We start from the raw sequence: 17,934 nt of genomic DNA on the forward strand, positions 1-17,934 counted from the left end.
ATAAGGGATGACTGCCTTCCCAAATTATCCTCCTTAATAAGAGGAAAATAACTCTGTTGGTTCTGCAGCTGAATGTAGGATTTCAGTGGACTTAAAATCAACATTGTGTGCATCTTTTATTTATTTCCCAGGCTATTCGATGTAGCTGCATGGAACAAACTTTGTAGATTTCTGCCAGCCTTCTTATTTAGTCTAATTGTTGCCAAATGGTCACTAATAATTGATCCACCACAAAGCCATTCCCACTCCTTCCCCCCCCTTCCCACTCCTTCCCCCCCTTCCCCCTCACCCCCCCCCCCCCCCCCAGCCAGTGGTCCACCCCATTTTTGCCAGAAGCAATATTGGGTATCTACTACCAAAGACCTTGTCAGCAGTCGTGAAGACTGGGAAATTAATAGTGCTAGAAATCTTGCATTGAAAGACTTTTATGCATGTGATGTGTAATTTAACCTACACTAGTTTGACCTGGAGCAGATTGCAGGTAAAATCTGTGCTCTCGCCCTCATTATTGTAAATATAGTATCCCAACATCAAAATCATGCTCTTTGTCATTTTGACACATTCAACGGGCGTAGGTTTATGAGTGGCTCACATCAGTTGAAGCCATCTGGCTAATTGTAAACAGACCTCTGCCTTTTAAGAAAACGTATTTCTTCCAATTAAAATAATTTCAAAGCGTTATGAACAATGCAGCAAGACTTGTTGGAGCAAGCAGAGAACGGGCATTACTGTTTTATACGTGTGGCTCTGGACATCTTGGTGGACACGATGAAGAGGAGGAGTTGATCCTCTTACCCAAACATAACATAAGCCACCCAGACCCACGAGGACACACATAAGATGGACACTTCTGAACTTACAATGTGGGGGGTGGGATGGATGCTTTGTGTTGTCAAAGTCACTAGGGACCAATGTGATAAGATAATATCAAAAAATGGAAGCACCCAGAACCAAGAACAATTGACTGACTGTACACCCATATCTGCACTCACTGTTGGCCATAAAGTGAATAGTCTTGATACAATAATGTGTAGGAAGGAACTGCAGATGCTGGTTCAAACCGAAGATAGACACAAAATGCTGGAGTTACTCAGTGGGACAGGCAGCAAGGAGAGAAGGTATGGGTGGCGTTTTGGGTCGGGACTCTTCTTCAGACCCTTCCAATTTCAACAACGAGGGGACATAGATACAGGGTAAAGGGAGGGAGGTTTCGGGGGGATGTGAGAAAGAACTTTTTCACCCAGAGGGTGGTTGGAGTCTGGAACTCACTGCCTGGGGTGGTGGTGGAGGCGGGAACACTCACAACGTTTAAGAGGCATTTGGATGGGCACTTGAAATGCTACAACATTCAGGGCTACGGTCCAAATGCGGGAAAATGGGATTAAAATTAGACTGTGCTTGGTAACGGGCAGCGCGGACACGATGGGCCGAAGGGCCTCTTTCTGTGCTGTAGGACTCTATGACTCTATCAATAGCTGGGTGGAAGAGCTAGGAATGTGCATGTGCACGGACGGGCTGTGTTTCTATGAAGTGGGGTTTGTGGTTGGGAGTCATGGGAAGCAAGTGTTCATGGGTGGTTGAGTGGAACAGTGGGAGGGTTTGGGTGTTGGGTGGGTGGAACTAGCCAGTGTTGCTGTATGGATGATTTGCATGTGTTGAGATGGTCCAGGATTGGTGGGTGATTGAGGTCGGTGGAAAGACCTGTATGCCTTTACCTATCCCCATGTATATTGTGGAATGGCGGTGGGCTGTCGCAGTGCGGAACTGTGTGTGGGTATTAAATCAGGAGAAGAGTACCGATTCTTCCTGTTGCTAAGCTCTCGTTTATCTTTTGTTGGCAACATAAAAATTCAGATAAATCTATTTTGGCTCCAATTGGCAGTACAGTATCAACTGAATGTTGCAGCAAAATTTACATCATCAACCACAAACTCTGCCACTGTGATACTTGTGATACAAGTGATAGAATTTTACTTGTGATACAATTTATGAACATAAGTCATAGTATAAATGTGTATTCACAACTTAATAGTTGGAAGCAATAGGTTCTGTGGATCATATGAATGATTGTGCTGGAGTACTCATCTTTTCAAACTCCATGTTCTGAACATCCTGGTGATTTCATTTCTGCAGTGTATAAACATACAAAGAAAAGAATTAGGAGCAGGACTTTCCCACTTCGCCCCTCAAGTCTGCTCTGCCATTCAATAAGATCATGGTTGATGTGATATGAATTCACCATCTAAACACTGCACTTCAGGTTGGACAGAACCAACCGAGCCACAGTAAAATAGTTGCTGCGTAGGAAGGAACTGCAGATGGTGGTTTCAATCCAAGATAGATAAAGCCAAGAAGATAAAAGAGTTGCCGTCGTCAGTATACTTTCTCATTTTGTGCGTTCCAATTTCTTGTCTCTTTGACTATTTGCAGGTGTTGGCTAGACATGTGGAACCATGTAACTAACTCCTTTAAATTCATTTGAAATTAACACGAGGATCTGGCCCAATCCTGGCGAAACAAAGTGAAGATGATGTATAATGATGTTTGCTGCTCTTTAGTCCCTCCAAGGCTCCTTTGCCAATTTTGAACATTCTTGGGCCCATTCCTTAATTTGAAGTAATTCTGTGATAATGTTACTTTAATTTAAACATTGCCTTTCATTGGTTAGATGTAAAGAGCGTGTGGTGTTCAAATACAGGTGTAGAGGTACACCTTTGTACAGAGACAGTACAGAGACATTGGATCTTAATTTGTACTGCCTGCCAAACGTTCAACTGCATTGTACAATGGAGCATCACCATGGATGGTCTCATGTCACTGTAGTTCTAGTGCCCAACAATGACATTTTACCCTTTCTTATATTACTACATAATCTTTCTCTGCTTAAAACTCATTCAGATGAGATATTGATAAGTTTTGCACCTGTTTAAGTGGAAAAGAAATCTGTGTTCACTGGATAGAGATTATCTGTTACATTTTCCTAGAAGATATTTATTTTGCCTAGCTGTCCATTTTCATAATGCTGTGCATTATGTGATGCATTATTTCTCGGCATTATGCAATCAATTTTTTAACCTGGGGCGAAATGCAATATCAATAGTTTTTAGGTCATTTGCCTTTGCTCTGAAAACTTGACCAGCACTTCTGTGTATGTGCCACCAGCTTTGCATCCTTTTGGAGCTTTGAAGAGAAATTAAGGTCATGTTGCCCCGGGGACACGTGAGGTTGTGTACTCTGGGGTGTTCCAGCATTATGCAGCACCAGGAGACCTGCCTGCTAGGTTACCGACTCACCTCCATCCCATCATTCCATGACCCTTTCCATTGAGGATCTTGGACCTCTATCTATCCCGTGTAATCACAGTCCCCACTATATTCCATCCCAAGTCATGGCCTCCAACCAGAATACTGGGCAGTACATTTTTGGTTACAAACCAAAAGATAAGCTGGTTGCAGAAATCCCCAGTTACACACACACTCACCCAAGGCCTCAGTCATTTGTGTGCAGCTGCTTAGTTTAGATAAGAGATACAGCACGGAAACAGGCCCTTCGCCCAATGAGTCAGCACGGACCAGCGGTCACCACTACACATAATACCATCCCACACACCAAGGCAATTTATAGAAGCCAATTAACCTACAAATCTGCACGTCATTGGAATGTGGGAGGAAACCAGAGCACCCGGAAGAAACGCACATGATCACGGGGGGGAACATGTAAACTCCGTACAGACAGTACCCATAGTCAGCATCGAGCCTGGGTCTGTGGCACTGTAAAGCAGCAACTCTATCGCTGTGCCACTGTGCCACCCTTATCCCACTCTATGCGGCACACAAACTATTCTAGGCAGTATTGTTTTTGCTGCATTGAAGAGCACTAGTGTAGGGTTTATTTTATACTGTACACAAGTTTGCACATGACTTTAAATGGAATGTCAAGAAAGATAATAAGCATGGTGTAGTAATAAGCTGGGTGTTGGGTGTCTTGCATCAGGTTGACAGCTTGTCACAACGTTTGATGGGGATTCATTCTGTCTGAGGAGAACAGAGGTTGTTTCAGGTGTACAATAAACTAATTGCATATCCCTTGAATGGATAATTGTCAGACTTCAGGACTCCTATCCAAATTTTCAGGAGTCTGATAACATTTTACAATAGTTCCATAAAAGTGACTGGAGGTGATTTTGTACAGTTTCTGTAACATAGCCAAATTCTTCTGCAATTTACATTTTTATGTCTTTTGTTAACAGTTGATATTCTTTTTTCCCTATATGTAGCTTTCTCATTTCTCTTTCACTTTTTTGTACTTTTTAACATTGTTATTCAGTACCAAGTGAAGCATTTATGGCCCCCTTACAATCTTGTAATATATAATGTTTATTTTTGCCTCCATCATAACTTCATAATTATCACTCATTTGTTTGTGATATCTCAAACTATATATGTATCTGAGAAATGTTAGTAAATAAAATGTTGCCTAAAATAGATATTTTTGATGGATGGCTGGGTAATGCAGTGAATGTCACAACATGATAAAAGAGAGTTTATGTGTTAGTTATTCACTCTCTGGTGCAGCTGAAGACATGAGTATGCGTTGGGTGGATTTTTATGTGAAAACGCACATCTTGAGATTCAGGGACAGTTTCTTCCCAGCTGCTATCAGGCAACTGAATCAAACTTCCATAACCAGAGAGGTGCTGAACTACTATTTACCTATTTGGTGACCCTCGGACTATCATAAAAGCATAGAGTGAAACAGTGTGGAAACAGGCCCTTCGGCCCAACTTGCCCACATCGGCCAACATATCCCAGCTACACTAGTCCCACCTGTCCGCGTTTGGTCCATATCTCTCCAAAACTGTCCCATCCAAGTACCTATCTAATTGTTTCTTAAATGTTGGGATAGTCAATCCTTGATCGGAGTTGCTGGCTTTACCTTGCACTAAACGTTATTCCCTTATCATGTATCTATACCCTGTAAATGGCTCGATTGTAATAATGTATTGTCTTTCTGCTGACTGGATAGCACGTAACAAAAGCTTTTCACTGTATCTTGGTACATGTGACAATAAACTAAACAGTAAACTGTAAACTCCTATGTATTCAAATATCACATGGACATTAAATAGCAATATAAATCAAAACTGCTCTTTCACGTGAAAATTTATGGAACAATATACTCATATTGTCTTTAATTCTAACTATTAAATGTAACAATAATGCAACTACTGTAATGAAATACACACAACCATATTGTAGGACATAAGCCAGAGAAGCTAGTTTTATATGTACTTGCTCTTTGTGCAGAAAGATTGCAATAAAAAAGTCTCAATGGCACTATAGCTTTCAAACAAAATTCTTCTAAGATAACCATGGACATGGTTAAATTGATTTGAATGTCAGGACTTTGATGCCCACACTGATGAGTGCTGTGACCTTTCCTCTTGCTGAATGTCACACAAGTGCAAATTATCACAAAGTGTTACGCTGAGACAAAAAAATAATTTGCAGCATGTCCGTAATAGAGAAATTATAGCAATTTGAGAGAAAATAAATGTAAACAATGACACAATGTCCCTTTTCCCTTCAGCAAAACTTTAAGTAGCAGGGATGGTTTAATAGTGTCGTGCGGTCCTTGGAGTGACAAAGGGTTCTGTCTCTGGATGCTGAGGCAACTTGTAGAACCTGACTGTTCACACATCAGGCATGACAGCTGATCGCACAGTGTTGTCAGAGGCAGTAAGTCACCTTCTGCATCAATGACTAAAGTAAGCCCATTTGGGAGGGTGGGGGTCAAAATGGAGTTAAATGTGTTCAAAAGAATAGGCTTTTGCAACGCAATACAATATGTTTCCACTTCTCAGTTACCTCCCCGTTTCATTAAAAACAGCAAAGATTATTACTGTCAAATCTGATAGCATCACTCTTGTCACTCATTATTAAACATGAAACCAATTGATTGTATCAGGAAAAAATAGGATTTAAATTTGAATTAAAAGCTCTGAAAAGTTAATTTTAAAAGGATGTCTGGTTAACTAATCTGATATTCTTAAGTATTACAAAGAGGTTTCATCCTGGATCTTTGCCTGCCGATTAAAAAGAGCAACTTTACATCAGAATCTTTCTGCTTGCAAGAGGATGTTAAACCAGGACCTATTTGGTAATTGTGTTGGCCAAATAGAGAATATGTTTAACCATTTGAAAGTAAATTAATCCATCATGTGATGTCCTGTTAGCGTCCATCTCACGAATAGCCCATTTTTATCATTAAGTCTTGATACGACCTGCTTCCAGAGGGGCCCATTCACAAATAATTGTGAATACAAATCTATTTGCATTGCAGGTACAGGAATATTTACAGTGTCATAAAATTCCTGTGTCATTACTATTTATGGTAGTTAAGCCCTTTCAGTTTTGCAACCAGTGTATAGATCGTTTAGGCTGGTGTAACTGTTCAAACTGGATTGTAAACGTTGATATGTTTAAATATTTCAAAATAAACTAGTCCATTGTGTGATGCCGTTTGCATGCATCTTATCAATAGCCCATTATTTTTAACAGTATTATTGTTATCACTTGCTCCTATGGAAGCCTATTTCACTCTATTTTGAGCATATTTAATTCTGAACACTCTTCACCCCCCTCACCTTTATTCACCTATCACTTGCCAAACTTTCAACCACCACTACGATCAGTCTGAAGAAGTTTCACAGCCCAAAACATTTTTGTCCATTCCCTCCACAGATGCTGCCTGACCCGTTGAGTTACTCCAGCACTTTATGTTTGGCTGAAGATTCCGGCATCCTTGTGTCCCGTGGGTTACTGTGGACTTCTTTATTTAAGAAAGAATATAATTGAAGGAAGTGCAAAGAAGGCTCACTGGATTGAGTAAAGGTATGAAGACGTTAATTTATGAGAAATAAATGAACAACTTGGACCTCTAATCTATGGAATTTAGAAGAACAAGGATACGTTTGACAGGGGAGATACAGAGAATTTTCCTTTGGCAGGCCAATCCAAAAATAGGGGCCACAGATTTGGTGCAAAGACTGGTCCATTTAAGACTGAGATAAAGAGATATATCTGCTTTCAAAGGCTTGAGTGTCATTAGAGTTCTCCACCGAGAGAGCTGTGGGGGCAGAACATTGAAGTATGATTGACACCGTGGTGGACAGGCTTTAAGACCAGAGGGGGAAAGAAAGGTTATGGAATCAAGCAGGCGTGGAATTGAGTCCAGGATCACATCGATTATCTGATTGAAAGTTGGAGTTTTATGGCATCCTCTTGCTTCAATTTCTTGTGATGTTAATGAGTTTTAAAGAAAACTAGACCAAGTGGACCCGTTGGGCCCAAACCTCTCCTGCATTGGTGCAGCACCCTCTCCTCCTCCACTCCCCTTCCTCCACTCCCCTCTCCCCCCTCACCTCTCACCCCCTCCCTTTCCCCCCATCCCTCCAACCCCCCCCCTCTCCCCCTCACTCCTCCCCTAGGAAATAGATTTAAACTTTAAAATGTGAATAACTTAAAAAATATAACACCGATTTCAATGAAACTTCTTCCATTAGCACCAAAGGGACAACGGTGAGTAAGGTGGGCCTGAAATTGTCGCGCTATCGTGTACCGTTTTGGCTGTAGTTCAGGAACAAACAAACAAGAGTTTTAGTATATAGATGTAAACATAAAATAACAATTTCAAATTGAGCTGATAATCCACATAGCACAGTTTATGAATCTTCATCCTCTATTCTGCATCTTTTTTCAAATGGATATCTTTCCACTGTGTCAAAAACTGCACCTCACAAGGTATCCTGCACAGGGATCATTTTGAGGAAAAAAATGTTTTAAGCATTTATACTTTTTTTGTTGAACTGATTGTTATGTTAAACATGTGAAATAGGAGCAGAAATCAAACCTGTACATTTCCTGCTTGATTGTGAGATTGCTGTTAGATCATCTCAAGTCAGAAGTGGGGGACATAGAGTTGACATATGTGACCATTGACTTGGGAACAGAAAAAATAGTCATATCACCCATTCTTGATCCAGTATTTGCTTTAGTTTTGCGAGGTTTGGATTGTTTTGTTTAGTTTAGCATAGAGATACAGCACGGAAACAGGCCCTTCGGCCCACCGAGTCAGCACCGACCAGCAATCCCCGCACACTAACACTATCCTACACACACCAGGGACAATTTACGATTATACTAAGCCTATTAACCAACAAACCTGTACGTCTTAGTGTGGGAGGAAACTAAAGATCTCGGAGAAAACCCACGCAGGTCACGGGGAGAACGTACAAACTCCGTGCAGACAGCACCCGTTGTCGGGATCGAACCCGTATCTCCGGCGCTGTAAGGCAGCCACTCTACCGCTGCGCCACCGTGCTGCCCAGTTGTATTAGTTTATTTCCTTTGACAGGGTATAGGTCACTGATGCATGGGGACTTACATTTGCAGAATGACTGCTTGAATGATAGAAATCCATTAGTGCTCAAATGGAGTCATTGTTGTGAATAAAGTGGGGACCAGAAAAGGGAACGGAGATCAGTTTGTGCTGCTTGCAATGGTTTCTCAAGTTGCAAAATGTCTTTTACATTTCTTATTTGGGAACAATTCATATCATTTATGATTATATTCACACAAATTATGTGTCAATTCAAAACTTGTAGCTTTGAACATTTGAAGATCAAACCAGTTTGCATAAGACATGAAATACACATAATGATTGTAACATTTTAATTCACTTTGTAAACAAAAATCCAATTCTTGCGATGAATTGCTTCTACCAATTAACTTTATCTACAAATTATTTTTTGAGTAAATTGTTTAGGAGGTGTCGTTCTATTTTAATTAAATATGAATTTAATTTGGAGTGAAATATTAAATATAATGTCTGCTAACATACTTGGAAAACTGGAAGAGTGTTTTATTGTTTATGGTCGACATTTGTAAGCACAGAATCCCATGGAGTGGACACTACTGACACAAGCCAATCACCGCTAGTGATCCGTGCTGGTGTTTAAACTTAACAACCATGCAGCCATTGGTAAAGGATCGTACATCCAACCCACAATCTGCCACTTTGCCAAAGCATTTTCTACCTCTGCACCAGTGAAATACAACGATGCCGTGAGCATGTCAGAATCAAAATTAAAGAACATTTTATTATCTCCAAAATACTCAGTGCTACAGAAAGCATAGATGGAACTTGAGACATTAGTTAATGGATTGCCAAATAATGCCACCTTCTGGAGCTTACGTGGACCCAGCTTACATCAGAAGCAATTCCTTTGGGAGAAAAGAAACTGCTGTTCAGCTCCTGATTTTTGTTAGCTAATGGGGAAAAAAGTCAAATGTGTTAATGTGTACTGGTCCCCAGATTATTGACATTTTCATCTTAAATTATCGTTAATTAGGGACCATTTTGCAATTCCCTTTCCAGAGATTTTCAGTTTTTGTTAATGGAGGCTGATTAATGTTCACACATTGGGTTGTTTCTTGCTTTGACAGATCTGTGCTCCCATCTGCCATCAGATGTCTTTCTGTCTAACTGAGCTCCACCTGTGGTCTATGAAGAACACCTTACAAGTCAAGGGTAATTCAACCATTGCCAAATCCTGATTGCTTTTATTTTGTCAGTGTCATTGTTTTACAAATGAATCTAATTTCCAATACATTTTATTTCATGTTGGAACACATTTTTCTCTTAGCTTTTAATCTATTTATGCTTTCTATTGTGGAAAGTGCATTTATCTTTTGAAAAAGAATTAAGATTTATGGTAAGTTATTAAAATAATGAAATACCGATATAAAATATATTTCAATGCGGGTACAGCTGCATTTTTATTGTTTCAATTTTATAAATGTCGATGCTGCATTTTTTTAACCATTGGAACATTTTAAATTGTAGTCTATCAACTGGAAGCTGAATTGAAGTGAATCTCTTTTGTATGAAAACCCTTGAAAAACTTTTTGTATAAATAGCACCTTACGCAACCTTGAGTTATCTCAAAATACTAGTGAAGAACATTTTGAATGATTGTCATGGCTGTAATGTGAATTAATTTAGCATTTCTTTCAATTTTTTCAACTTGGAAACATTAACTCTTAACCTCCTTGTGGTTTTATCCATATCAAATGGCTACTTTTCTTAAAACATCTACATTGAGTCTTAACAGGATATTCATTGGTGATAACACTTAGCTCTGCCTGCACTCAAGGTTGTTATGCATAGAAATCAGGAATACAAACAACAGCAGACTTCAATCCTCCACATAAGACACTAATGTTAAAAGCAAGGCATTTCTACTACTTGGGTTGCTAATAGTTAACCTGACACACACCAGCTATCAATCTCCATGCCTCATCTACAAGCTTCTTATGCTCCTCCTTCTATTTAACGTTATTGTGTCACAAAATTACATATAACCATTAGATAACAATCAGTGGAACTAGATAATAAATTAGTTCATCCTTCGTGAGAAAAAAAGACAAAGTAAAGTTATAATTCAGAAGTGTTGTATTTACCAAGTATAAGACTTTGATAAATTCCAGAATATATTTTATAATTAAGGTTAAGTAATTGAAATAAAGATGTTATCAGTTAGGTGAGGTTGTATGCAGGTATCAATATAAATTCAATGTGTAAATTCGATACTTAAAGATGGCTCTTTTGCGTGATGAAACTGAATTTACGTTGTTGCAATCAGTTCTAAATTTTGATCAAGGTATAAAGTTTACAGTCAGTACTAATAAACTGACAGGGAATTATGCTTTTTAAAAGATGTATGCTACTTTCAGATACAAACAAAACCTTGATCACTTGACCTTTTAATATATGTATGTCATATTTAAGTATGATTTAATTTTTTATTTAAATATTCGCTTGTTTCCTTTTCCTAATTGTATGGCAGATACGGACATTGGCATCTTTCAATACTATGATAGAAAAGAATCAGGTGAGTTGATATTTCTCTGGTCTGCCAGAAGACTCATTAACTGTGGGCAGGGAAGCTTCCCATGGAAGCACTGAACTTTCCAGCAGAGGGCATCCAAATGCAACTGATGGTATACAAAGTCCAGAGCCTTATTGCCATTAAAGACTTCTGAGATGACCATTTGTTTCTTTTAGACCAGATTAAAATGCAGGTTTGTACAAAAATCTTCAGGGAGAAATTCATCTGCAGTGAGCGTGTAAAATGAATGGTTATGAATTGTGCAGCAGTTAATGAACAATCGATTCATTACTTTTTATGTTACTGCTCTTTCCAAAGCTGGGTTTCACCCATTTCCAGGAGATTAAGTTCCGCCACTGTGTTGCTGACACCAGATGGGCACTGCTCCTAATCTACATTTAATGATTCACCATTTTAAAATTTGTAGCAATTGTCTTGTATTTTGCCAGTAACAAGTCTTTCTATTTAAGCATGCCTTTTTTTTCATTTTAACTTCTTGTAGTTTCCACAGCGGACTGCTGTTACCGAGAGGAGAAGCAGCATCTGACTGAGGGTACGCCACATGTTACTATAACCATGTCATAAGCTCGGAGTAATGAAGCCAACGTCCTTCCCCCATTTAGCAAATGGGATTCTCTTTTATTTAAATTTGGATATTACAGGTTTTCTCTGAAGGAAAGGCAAGCTTTTTGGAATAAATCGCTGACAAAGGGTAGCAGCCTAGTCGTCCTGGGTTCCATGGTAATAGGATATTGTCTACTGCTGTGTCCCTCGAGTCACACAATCAGTATATAAGCCATATGCCTATTGAGGTTGTTTGAATATTCCACAATTTCAAGTGTTCAATAAAAACCCGGCGCTCCGCAGTTGGCCATTGTTTTTAGTCTTGATAATAAAAGGGAACTTTTCTCAAAGATACAATTTGAGAATATAACAAAAAAAAGTAGAATAAAAAGGAGTAACACTGCTTAGCCTGAATGCTTTTATTCATGCAAGATTTAAGACATCTCATCCAATCTTATTCGTAACGGGGAATCCTGGAGAGTGGTAGATATATGCCTCTGGAACATTTACTGCCATCTGGAATACAGCAATAATCAGGTCAGGCCAGTAGATCAATTTACTTTCTTATAATAGATACCATTGAGGGCAGGCAATGTGTCTGAGCTGATCTCTGACCCAGGATTCCCCATTTTTATTAATCTCCTTCTCTATAAAAAAGTCTGTGCAACTGAATCCTGTCCTGCTTTTTTACACTATAGTATATCTAAAAATAATGTTCCATATGTATAACACTCTGCTAAATCTGAAACTTGCAAATTGGTTTAACATTGATTCATAGAATCATGCATCACTGGAAGCCTTTTAGCCTATTGACACCGAAGGCTTTTTGAGAAAGCTCTCGGATTAACCCATTCTCCTGATCGCTCCCTGATGGCTTGAAGCTTTTTAATTTTCAAGTACTTATCCAAATGTATTGGTTGCTGTTGAACCACTTTACACTACAACCTTTCAGATAGCAAGTTGCAGATTATGCAAACCATTACAAAAATAAACTGCACCATTCACTGATTTTCTTTTTGCATTTTATCTTGAATCTATCCTCTGGTTACTATGTTATTAATTTATTGTTTTTGTTTGGTCTCTTTTTCAAATTGTGTTCCTAAATTTTGGATCTGGTTGGCACGGTCAGTTTAATTATTGGTGCTGAGTTTTGGAATGACGAGGGTAAATGTTAGGATCTAATTTTATCAATTTGCATTTTGTTTGTTAGCTCGTGAATACTTATGGACTCCCAAGAACAAGCGGCCAGATAAATTTCGCGACACGCTCAAGGAGTTTGAGGTACCTTCACGTTACAAATTTTCAGTAAACGATTCTTCATCTTTATTTATCTTTCAACAGCTTTGGTTTTTGTAGAGGATCAGGCGGGGTAAAGTTCATGACAACTGGCCTCTCATGCAGTGGTATGTTCTGAAGTAGTTGCATGTTTGTTGCTGGCACATGCTTGTCTTCTCTGATATTTGGAACGCTGTGACGGTCGGTGGTAACATGTGCTTCTGACATGGCCGCCTGTGCTTTTATTCCCCTTCAGGAACTGCTGCAGTGCGGTCGCTGTGTGTTGAGCAAATGGAAGAACAAGAACCTTTGCCAGGTACACATTCAACATTGGTTTTGGGCTGTAGATTTAATTTATTAGTCATTCTTGTAGTTATAAATAATGCTGCATATATATAATACTAGACAAAGTGGACCCGTTGGGCCCAAACCTCTCCTGCATTGGTGCAGCACCCTGTCCTCCCCCCCCCTCTGTTCTCAACCCCCCCTCCCCTCTCCCTTCTCCCCCACTCCCCCCTTCCCCCCTGCTTCCTCCCTCGTCCCCTCCCCCTCCCCTCCTTTTAAACTTTAAAATGTGAATAACGTTAAAAATATAACACCAATTTCAATAAAATTACTTGCATTATCACTAAAGTGACAATGGTGAGTAAGGTGGGCCTAAAATTGTCGCGCTATCGTGCACCGTTTTGGCTGAAGTTCAGTCACAAACAAGATAACAAACGGGAGTTTTAGTATATAGATAATGATAAATATGGTAAGTTGGTCCAGTGATTAGGTACGTGCCATGTTATCTATCAGGTTTCATTATTATGGTGGCTCTTGTGCACGCAGTCAGCTTGGGGGTGGGGGTGGGGGCGCGGGTGGGATTGGGTTGGTGGGGGAGGGATAAAAGAAACAAGCATGTGTCAGATCCTCCTACAGCAGGAAGGTGATGTCAGTCCAGCCCAGCACAGTGAGGTCTCGTATGTTGTAGGGCCTCGCACTGAAGCTTTTTTTTTGTGTGTTCCCATCACCAAACTGAGAAAAATGATTGATAATCAACAATGCTACAACTTCAACTTCTGCCAGAACTGTCAAAGGCTGAATGGTTCAGCAATTCAAAAACAATAAAAACTTTTCTTTTGAAACAAACACGTACACTTGATTGCACAAAACAAATAACGACATACTGAAGCGTCTTTTTTAAGGAAAATAAACATGTCCTCCCATTGAAAAAGACTGGAGAGGCACTGCCTTGATCTCCTTGCACCCGGAGAGTTTCTCATGGTGAAAGTGTGGGACCTGGTTGATCTCCACAAGGAGTCCACTGTCTGGGCACAATCTCCGACCAGTGCTGAATTGTCTGAAGAAAGGTCTCGACCTGAAACGTCACCTATTCCTTTTCTCCAGAGATGCTGTCTGACCCATTGAGTTACTCCAGCTTTTTGTGTCGGTGAATTGTTAATGGCAGGTTTCGGACATTGTGATTGTTTGTGTACAAGGAAATTCAAACGTTGCCAACAGTTACAGATAATTCATTAAAAACGTGAGCCGCTTTATTTTGAGGTAATTCTCTGTGGGAGAGATTAACACATGTCCACCACTCGGAGAGAAGAACTCTCAATCTTATCTCTCATCCTTGGACTGTGACCTGTGGTCCTGGTCTTCCCCACCACTGTGAACATACTGCGTGTCTCCAGTTTGCCCAATTCTGTTAGAATGTCGTAAGTCTCTGAGATCGCCTCCAGGAGATTGATATTCTTTGGAGTTCAGAAGAATCCAGAGTGATCTTATTGAAACATAAAAGGTCCTCGGGGTGTGGGGGCGGGGAGAGCATGACAAGATTGATTTTGCGATATTTCCACCCGTGAATGAATCTCAACTGAGGGGACATGGTTACAAGATTGTGGGTCAGTCATTTAAAATTGAGATGAATTTCTGGAATTCTCTACGCCGTGGGGTTATGGATGAGAGATCAATGGAGGTATTAACGAGGAAGTAATACATTTTGGAAAGATCAGGGAATTGAAGGGAGCTAACGTGGAAGAAGAGATGACACTTGGGTGGGGGGGGATCAACAGTGTGGTATTGTGGCGTGGCTGTCTTGAGGGGCTGAGTGGCCTTCTATTTTCTAATATTAGTCTCCAATTTATCTTAATATGTCAGAACTGCCATCCCAGGAATCATAGAAACATAGAAACATAGAATATAGGTGCAGGAGTAGGCCATTCGGCCCTTCGAGCCTGCACCGCCATTCAATATGATCATGGCTGATCATTCAGCTCAGTAGCCTGTACCTGCCTTCTCTCCATACCCCCTGATCCCTTTAGCAAAAAGGGCCACATCTAACTCCCTCTTAAATATAGCCAATGAACTGGCCTCAACTACCTTCTGTGGCAGAGAATTCCACAGACTCACCACTCTCTGTGTGAAGAAATGTTTTCTCATCTCGGTCCTAAAAGACTTCCCCCTTATCCTTAAGCTGTGACCCCTGGTTCTGGACTCCCCCAACATCGGGAACAATCTTCCCGCATCTAGCCTCTCCAACCCCTTAAGAATTTTATATGTTTCTATAAGATCCCCCCTCAGTCTTCTAAATTCCAGCGAGTACAAGCCCAGTCTATCTAGTCTTTCCTCATATGTAAGTCCCGCCATCCCAGGGATCAATCTGGTGAATCAATCTATGAAGATTAATTTATGAAAATGAATAACTGAGAGGGGAAATTTTGGAGAGGAAGAAAGAACAAATATGACTTCGTCTCTTGAACAATGACTGAAAATTCCTCAAGTCAAAGAATGAACTGAAGTTAGAACAGGTTTTAGGAGAAATACACTTAAATTACAAGTAAATGTACAAAATATTAGGGAAGTGGTATGACAAATGTCAGGGTAACTTCAGTGACCCAGTAGGGAACTATGCTGAAAACACATGCAAGTTGGAGCTGGGAGTAGTGCTGGAGTTTTGTTCCTCCCTGACTCTACCACAGTGCGTCTGGCCAACTTGCCAGTAGTCATGATATTTTGGGCATATTCACGTGTTTGTCAGCTCCAAGAGGGAAATATCAGTGTGGAACGGGAGTGCAGGATGTGGGAAATAATGAGAACACTGGTAACATCTGTGTGTGCAGACACAAGGAACTGCAGGTGCTGATTTACAAAAAAAGACAGTGTGTTGGAGTGACTCAGCAGGTCAGGCAGCATCTCTGGAGAATGTAGACCGGTGACGCTTCGGGTCGGGACTCTTCTCCGGGCTGAAGAAGCACATTGTGTCAACTTTTATTGCAGCAGTTTCTATGACTTCTATGCCATTCTATGACTGAAATTAGGATGGATTTAATTTCTAACCTGGACATGGAACCTTCCAGGAGCCAGAACACATGATAACTATTCCTCACGCCGTAAGTCAGGCAGAAGGTAGGAGATGGTAAATTTAGAATGTTTTTTTTCTCAATAATGTATCATTGTCTGATTCTCAGGCCAATGGATTTTGAGGTTATTTACCATTTTATTATCAAAATTTAAAATTAATTAGCTTTGTATCAGAATATTGAAGCAACTTGTATCAAGTTGAAACATAGAAACATAGAAAATAGGTGCAGGAGGAGGCCATTTGGCCCTTCGAGCCAGCACCACCATTCACTGTGATCATGGCTGACCATCCACAATCAGTAACCCGTGCCTGCCTTCTCCCCATATCCCTTGATTCCACTAGCCCCCAGAGTTAATCCAACTTTAATATCACTTATCAGTGTTGGTTATTTAACATTTTGTGGTTATATAAAATAAACAGTTGAGAATGAGGCGATCAAAAACTGCACGTAAAATCATGCCTTCTTTCTTGCAGCTTTTCTTTGGTTCAGGTGTGCTGGTTTCTTTAAGTCTTTGTGGACCACATCTGGAGAAAGCTCTGATAGACAGGACCTTGGTGGGGAAACTTGTGTCGGACACCATCCATGAGGGTAACTAGAACCAGTGTGGAAAGCAAGTCTTGCATTGGGAAGTGAAAGATGAAAAATGATGTTAGGATAGGCTTATTAATTATTCACACTGGAGATTTGTAAAAATGTATTTCCTTGCTTATAATCTGGGTAACATATAATGATTATATGTTATCCACAGGGCTTCCATATCATATTTTAAACTTTAAATCGGTTTATGAAAGCTTCACCTTTCTTTGAATGTACCAAAGGTCATGTAGGTATCAGTAATGAACAATTCAGGAGCATAATAGTCTTATCAAATAGTTTTCATAAGACTATAATTTAATTGCAAAAGAAAAACTATTTTATTAGATTTTTAAGTAGTATATGAAATGTCAAGGACTATTTAACAAAAGACTTGCGGGTATTTTTTGTGAATTTTTTTCCAAAAATATCAAGGCAATATTATTGATTTTATAATCACTTCCAAACCAATCTGTTTTTTTTAATTGCCACAAGAAAAGAAAAGATAATTTGCCAGAAATATAGAAATGTAGTTATAGGTGTGTAATTTGTATTGCCAATATTTACATAGGTCACATGAGACTAGGGCCTGTACTCGCTGGAGTTTAGAAGAATGAGGGGGGACCTCATTGAAACTTACAGAATAATGAAAGGCATAGATAGAGTGGATGTGGAGAGGATGTTTCCACTGGTGGGAGAGTCTAGGACCAGAGGTCACAGCCTCAGAATTAAAGGACGCTCTTTTAGAAAGGAGGTGAGGAGGAACTTTAGTCAGAGGGTAGTTAATCTGGGGAACTCATTGCCACAGAGGGCTGTGGAGGCCAAGTCAGTGGGTATTTTTAAGGCAGAGATAGACAGATTCTCAATTGGAACGGGTGTCAGGGGTTATGGGGAGAAGGCATGAAAATGGAATTGGGAGGCGGAGATCAGCCTTGATTGAATGGCCGAGTAGACTCGATGGGCCAAATGGCTTAATTCTACTCCAATAACGTGAACTTTTGAGGAATTTGATCCAAAGGGCCTGTGTAGAGAGTGAAAGTGCTTTCTCTATGTGGGAGACAGAGAGATTTCCACAGAGAGTGAAAGGTAGAGAGGATGGTGAATGGGGGAAATGGGAAAGGAGCAAATAGAAAGGTAAAGCCAGGGACGGGACAGGATGGGAGTGGATCCGGATACACTTGGACAATAGGTTAGGCTTCCATTCTCAAGAGTTTACAATAT

The 17,934-nt window shown here is 40.1% G+C and overlaps 1 protein-coding gene across 4 annotated transcripts in view; it reads left to right on the forward strand.

Annotated features, from left to right (window-relative positions):
* The window catches only part of wdpcp (WD repeat containing planar cell polarity effector), a 115,411-nt gene that overhangs the window by 29,085 nt on the left and 68,392 nt on the right, over nt 1–17,934 (forward strand). For 3 of the 4 annotated variants that reach the window (XM_078405698.1, XM_078405697.1, XM_078405700.1), the window contains exons 2-8: nt 6,744–6,893; nt 9,507–9,591; nt 10,910–10,954; nt 11,454–11,504; nt 12,726–12,796; nt 13,047–13,106; nt 16,614–16,728. In XM_078405698.1, coding sequence (XP_078261824.1) covers nt 9,531–9,591; nt 10,910–10,954; nt 11,454–11,504; nt 12,726–12,796; nt 13,047–13,106; nt 16,614–16,728 — 403 coding nt within the window. In that variant the 5' untranslated portion in view covers nt 6,744–6,893; nt 9,507–9,530. The remainder of the gene's footprint in view (nt 1–6,743; nt 6,894–9,506; nt 9,592–10,909; nt 10,955–11,453; nt 11,505–12,725; nt 12,797–13,046; nt 13,107–16,613; nt 16,729–17,934) is intronic. The other variant, XM_078405701.1, reaches the window with a different exon arrangement.

The sequence above is a fragment of the Rhinoraja longicauda genome, chromosome 9 (assembly GCF_053455715.1).
Source record: "Rhinoraja longicauda isolate Sanriku21f chromosome 9, sRhiLon1.1, whole genome shotgun sequence".
Taxonomy (NCBI): Eukaryota; Metazoa; Chordata; class Chondrichthyes; order Rajiformes; family Arhynchobatidae; genus Rhinoraja; species Rhinoraja longicauda.